Source organism: Rhinopithecus bieti, unplaced genomic scaffold (assembly GCF_001698545.2).
Source record: "Rhinopithecus bieti isolate Rb0 unplaced genomic scaffold, ASM169854v2 scaffold_34373, whole genome shotgun sequence".
NCBI lineage: Eukaryota > Metazoa > Chordata > Mammalia > Primates > Cercopithecidae > Rhinopithecus > Rhinopithecus bieti.
Window position 1 is genome coordinate 1,292,476 of NW_016814854.1, and position 7,002 is coordinate 1,299,477.

Here is a 7,002-nt window from a genome sequence, read left to right on the forward strand (position 1 = left end):
TCCGTGTTGGGAGATCCACTGCTCTCTTCAAAGCTGTCAGACAGAGTCGTTTGCATCTGCAGAGGTTTCTGCTGCTTTGTTGTTGTTGTTGTTGTTGATTAGCTGTGCCCTGTCCCCAGAGGTGGAGTCTACAGAGACAGGCAGGGCTCCTTGAGCTGCTGTGAGCTCCACCCAGTTCAAGCTTCCCAGTGGCTTTGTTTACCTACTTAAGCCTCAGCAATGGTGGGCACCTCTCCCCCAGCCTCGCTGCTGCTTTGCCGTTAGATCGCAGACTGCTGTGCTAGCAATGAGGGAGGCTCCGTGGGCTGGCGTGGGAGGCTCCGTGGTCTGGCGTGGGACCCTCCCGGCCAGGTGTGGGATATAATCTCCTGGTGTGCCTGTTTGCTAAGAACCCTTGGTACAGTGCAGTATGGGGGTGGGACTTACCCGATTTTCCAGGTGTTGTGTGTCTCAGTTCTCCTGGCTAGGAAAAGGGATTCCCTTCCCCCTTGCACTTCCCAGGTGAGGCGATGCCTCCCCCTGCTACAGCTCTGGCTGGTAGGGCTGCAGCAACCGACCAGCACCAATTGTCTGGCACTCCCTCGTGAGATGAACCCAGTATCTCAGTTGAAAATGCAGCAATCACCTGTCTTCTGTGTCGCTCGCACTGGGAGCTGGAGACTGGAGCTGTTCCTATTCAGCCATCTTGCTCCGCCCTCCCCATGCTGTATTTTTCTTCATACTTCTTGTTTTTTGAAGTTTGTTGGCTTTCTTGGACCTGTGGGTGACATGGTTTCACCATGTCCCCTCCCAAATCTAGTTTCTCTGAGGGGCATATGCATGATTCAGGCACGTCCTGACCAGAGACGGCCAACCTCATCCTTGAGTTCCTCCTTTGATTTATCAGGCAGTGGTCCTGGCTCTTCGCTATATGGTGAAGTTTGGGGGGTACTCTCCTCAGAGTCTGACCCTCTGGAGGCAGCTGCTGGAGTGGCTTCCTGCCTAAGCCTTGCCAGAGAAGGGTAAATTGGAACATAAGGGGGTGGAGTCTATAGCTCCTCTGGCAGGGTCTGTGGGACAGGTTTTTCCTGTTTTCCTTGCTCTTTCTCCTGGGCCTGTGCTTTGTGGGTCTTTTCTATGGTTCCTTGTTTTGTTCGAGCCACTCGTCTTACAATAATCTTCAAAGCAGGCTTGTAGCCATTTTGGATGGGTCTGATTGTAGTTCTCATAATCCCCACATGTTGTGGGAGGGACCTGGTGGAGATAATTGAATAATTGATTCACTGTGGTGGTTCCCCCATCCTGTTCCTGTGATAGTTAGTTCTCATGAGATCAGAACTTTTTTTTCTTTTTTTTTTTGAGAGAGAAGTCTTGCTCTGTTGCCAAGGCTAGAGTGCAGTGGCGTGATCTCGGCTCACTGCAACCTCTGCCTCCTGGGTTGAAGCGATTCTTCTGCCTCACCCTCCCAAGTAGCTGGGACTACAGGTGCATGCCACCACGCCTGGCTAATTTTTTGTATTTTTTGTAGAGACGGGGTTTCACTGTGTTAGCCAGGATGATCTCAATCTGCTGACCTCATGATCCACCTGCCTTGGCCTCCCAAAGTGTTGGGATTACAGATGTGAGCCACTGAGCCCGGCCAAGATCTGAAAGTTTTTAAAGTGGCTTCCCCTTTGCTGGGCACTCATTCTCTCTCCTTCTACCCTGTGAAGAGGGGCCTTCTGCCATGATTGTAAATTTCTTGAGGCCTCCCAAGCCATGCTGAACTCTGAGTCAATTACACCTCTTCCTTTATAAATTACCCAATCTTGGGCAGTTCTGTATAGCAGTGTGAGAACAGACTAATACAGTGGGTTTATAGTTTTCATCAAGTTTCATCTAAATTTCCAGCCATTTTTTTTTGAGTTTTCTGTGTTCCTCTACAACTTCTCATTTGAGGATTCCAATTTTAAGTATTTTTGGCTACTTGAAGTAATATCTAATATTTGACAGTACAACAGTGTGACAATAGCTTTGTTAATTTTAAAATTCTATTTTCTTTTTGCATTTTATTTTGAATAGTTTCTGTTGCTATGTTATTAAGTTCACTGATTTATTTCTGCAATATCTAATCTGCTTTTAATCTTTAATCTCATAAGTGTATTATTCATCTCAAACATCATAGTTCTCACCTCTTTGTATCTCTCATGTCTCCACTTTTGAACATCTGAAGTAAAGGTATAATAACTGTTTTAATGCATTTATCTGCTGAGTCTCACATTTGTGCTAGTTCTGGGTTGGTTTCAATTGGTTGATTTTTCGTCTCATATGGGTCCATTTTCCAGCTTTGCAATGCTTAGTAATTCTCAATTATATCACAGATGCTGTGAATGTATCTTATTGAATGTTCTATATTTTGTATTCCTACAAAATGTTACTGGGGTTAAACCTTTCAGGTCTTGCTTTCAAAATTTATTAAGCTAGCTTGGATAAGTGCTCAGTCTAGGTGTAATGATTCCCACTACTTAGAGAAGACCCTTCTGTGTGCCTTATCCAGTGAACTATGAATTGGGTTTTCTCACATGGCAGGTGGAAATAGGCACTATTCCTTTCCCTGGTTATTGCTGGAAACCTTATCCAAGTAACATTTTAAAAGAATATTAGGAATACGTTACGTTGCAGAATACAAAATCAATATACAATAATTAATTTTTCTTTTTTATATATTTAAATGTTTATTTATATTCATGAAAAGATTCATAAGATATTGCCTGGTGAGAAAAACATGATGGTTTATAAGAGTATGATTCGATTTTTAAAAACAAAATACATGAATATGTATAAATACTAATATAACACTCTCAAAGATAGCTTTGAAAATGCAATATAGCAAAGTATCTGAAAAATAAATCAAGAACACAAATATATTTACATTAGCTATAAGATGGTAAGATACCTAGGAATAAATTTACCAAAAAGGTTAACAATTCTTACACAGAAAACTGTAAAACAGTGATGAAATAAATTGAAGACACAAAGAAATGAAAGATATCCCATGTTTGTAGCTTGGAGGGGTTAATATTGTTTAAAATGTCCATAATAACCAAAGGGATCTACACATTTAATGAAATCTCCATCAAAATACCATTGACATTTTTCAGTGAAATAGAAAAAAAAATCTTAAAATTTCTATGAAACCACAAAATACTTTAAATAGCTAAAGTAACCTTGAGCAAAAAGAACAAAGCTAGAAACATCACATCAAATAACTTCAAAATATATTAGAAAGTTATAGTAACCAAAGTAGTATAATACTGGCATAAAAACAGAGATGTGGACCAATGGAACAGAATAGAGAGCCTAGAAATAAATTCACCCGTTTAAAAATTAATTTTCAACAAAGGTTCCAAGAGCACACAGTGGAGAAAGGACAGTCTCTTCAATAAATAGTGTTGGAGTGGGTACACATGGAAATACAGAGGGAAATCATCAATACTGGGATTCTAAAAGAGATTACGGTGGGAGAGGGATGTGGATTAAAAAATTACCTATTGAGTACAACATTCACTATTCGGGTGATTGGGTACACAGAAAGCCCAGACTTCATCATTCCACAATATATTATTGTAGCAAACCTGCACATGTACCCCCTGAATCTACTACTTTAAAAAAATAATAAAAATAAATGGTGTTGGAAAACTGTATATCCACATTCAAAAGAATAAAATTAGACCTTTATGTCATACCTTATACAAAAAAAAAAAAAAAAAAATCAACTCCAAATGTACTAAAGACTAAAATCTAAGACTTGAAACTATAAACTTGCTAGAAGAAAATATAGGGAAAATCTTCTTGACATCAGTCTGGACAATGATATTTTGGATATGACCTCAAAAGCACAGGCAGCAAATGCAAAGATAGACAAATGGGATTACATTAAACTAAAAATCTTATGCTCATCAAAGGAAATAATTAACAGAGGTAAGAGACAATCTACAGAATGGGAGAAATTATTTACAAAGTATATATATGATAAGGGATGAATCTCCAAGACATATAAGGAACTCAAACAACTCAATATCAAGAAAACAACCTAATTAAAAATTGGGCAAAGGATCTGAAAAGACATTTTTCAAAAGAAGACATACAATTGGCAAACAGGTATATGAAAAAGTGTTCAATGTCACTAACCATGAGGGAAATGCAAATTAAAACCACAAAGAGGTATCACCTCACTACTGTTAAGAATGGCTATTACCATAAAGACAAAAGTTATAACAAATGTTGGTGAGAACATGGAAAAAAGGAATGGTTGATAACTACCGATAAGAATGTAAATTAGTATAGTTGTTAGGAAAAACAGTTTGGAAGTTCCTAAAAACATTAAAAATAGAATAAATATATGATTCAGCAATTCCACTGTTGGGTATATATCAAAGGAAATTAAATCAGTATGTTGAGGAGATATCTGCACTTCCATGTTTATTACAGCATTAGTCACTATAACCAAGATAAAAAATAAACCTAAGATTTCAATAGTGGATGAAGCAGTAAGAAAAATATAGTATATATGTGTGTATATATACATATATCACCTATATAGAGACAGATAGATGATAGAGATCTATAAATTGGAATGCTATTCAGACATAATAAAGAAGGAAATCCCGTCATTGGCAACAACATGAATGAACCTGAAGGACATAATGTTAAGTATAATAAATCAGGCACAGAAAGACAAAGACTGTAGGATTTCACTCACATGTGGAATCTGAAAAAGTTGATCTCATAGAAGCAGAGAGTAGAATCATGGTTACCAGAGGCTGGGCAGTTGGGAGGGGAAGGTGTTAAGGAGACGTTGGTCAAAGGATAGAAAATTACAGTTAGATAGAAGGACTGAGTTCAAGAGATTTATTGTGCAGCATGGTGACCATAGTTAATAACACAATATTATATTCCTGAAAAATGCAGAGTAGGTGTTGAATGCTCTTGCTATAAAATAACTCTATTAAGAAATGTGTATTTTAATTAACTATATTTAACCATTCCACAATGTGTTTATTCTTCAGAACACCATGTACACAATGAATACATATAATTTTACGAATTTTAAACAAGCAAATAAATAAAAAAATGAAGTAAGGTCAAATTTAGGTGTACCTCTATATAATGGCAAAGAAAAAAAAAAAAGAATACTAAATGGTAGATGTGGTGTATTTTGTGAGCAAAAGCCTTAAGGATTTTGAAGTATAAGAAGCTTATATATTTTTGTACTGATATATTGGATTAAACAGAAACCAGGACTGTATTTGAATTAAAAAAAATTTTTATTACTGATTTATTTTTTATTATTTTAGATCTATATCTTATTACTATTTATCAATGAATGTGTCATTTTTTGTGTAATTGTGGTAAGCAATAAGCATTAGAAGTACAAATTCAGTATGACATTTTGAAATTAGAAAGTAAATACATCATATTCTTTTCCCTTGGTAATTCAAATATATATCACAAAATTATAGTGTTTTTATTTTTATTGCCTGGGAGAAGGAACTGTTAAACATAAGATAAAAAAGATATCAAAATTCATGACAGTGACACTAGATGAACTTTTACAAAGTAAAAGGACAGCAAATTATTTTTTCTCAAAGGTTTTGGTAAAATTTAACATTGATAGGCATTGTGTACCTGTCTAAGCTGTTTTGTAAAGCTTGTAGAGGCTTTGTAAAATATAGAATATTTCAAAAAATATGTATTTATTATATATGTATGAATAGAAGATAATTCAATGCTATGCTAATAAGGTCATGAGCTTTTAGTTGATTGTAGAAAAAAACACACTTGTCTTACTATTTTAGTATAAATATGTGAACAGTGCTGCAGTGACTTGGCTTCTTGGAAAGCTTGAAATATTAAATATAAAATCTGTCCAAGATATAGAATACTTTAGGACTTATTATTTCCATTTTAGTAGGTGGCATAAGAGGATTAAGTTGCTTCAGCAAACTTTGTCTATGCGATTTACCCTGACTCTCTTCTGGTGACCATCATGATGGAAGGAATGGCCTGGATACTGAGTTGAGTTCAAGTTTCAACTGCATCAGTATCTAACTGTACCTCTCATACAATTAAGTTTTCTCATACAATTAAGTTTTGCAATAAGGCAGCAAGAAAAGAAGTTGAAACGGATTTTTTTCTTTCTTATAAGCATTATGTCTATTTCATCCCTACACAGCCAAATGAGATAGAATGGAAATGATCCCATAGATTTGTTCCAACTCCCTACATTTAGAGAACTAGCTAGTTATAGGCATGGACTATTCTAATATTTATGAGAGAAGGACATCAACTCTGTTGTTTTACTAATAGTTATTTTTTTGTTCTTTCCCTTTTTCTCTTTCTCAGACCACCTCTTTGCAAGTATAATATTGTACTTAAAGAAAGAGAGGAAGTGTTTCTTAATCCAAATGCGTGTACACCAAAGAAAACATAAGATGCCTTCTTCCATCAAATGCACTTGTTTATGAATTAACGGACTTGTAAACGAAACAATGCAATCAGTCTTTCTTTTATAATGCACTGTTCAATTTGAGATTGAGGTATTTCTATTTCTCAAAAAAAAATTGAGAATCAAAATAAAGAAAATAAAAAATGCATAGTTAAGCATTCCAAATACATTTTGAAAATTGTTTATTTGTTTACTTTTTCTGCTTCCTCATTTAACACTTATCATTGACTGTTTAATTATTTATTAATAATGAATAAATATCTTTTGAAAAATAGGCAAGTTTAGTGAAATACTTCAATTCACTGTTTTCAACAGAACATTTATTTTACTACTAAGGTAAATAGTGAACACATTATTTTATTTGTAAATTTTCATTTGGAGAAGTCACTTGCATTAATGTGAACCTAGTAAATATATACACTTATTTAATCATCTACTTGGCATCATTTTTAGTCATTTGTAAATAATGGCTTTGTTTCTATGGAGTACAATAAATAACGTATGGGTGAAATACTGGTTCCATTACTTATTAATGG

The 7,002-nt window shown here is 35.4% G+C and overlaps 1 protein-coding gene across 1 annotated transcript in view; it reads left to right on the top strand.

Moving 5' to 3' along the window:
- LIPI (lipase I) overlaps positions 1-6,631 on the top strand; it is a 95,872-nt gene extending 89,241 nt beyond the window's left edge. The window contains exon 10 of the mRNA XM_017852410.1: positions 6,364-6,631. Coding sequence (XP_017707899.1) covers positions 6,364-6,451 — 88 coding nt within the window. The 3' untranslated portion in view covers positions 6,452-6,631. The remainder of the gene's footprint in view (positions 1-6,363) is intronic.
- Positions 6,632-7,002: the final 371 nt, after the last annotated feature.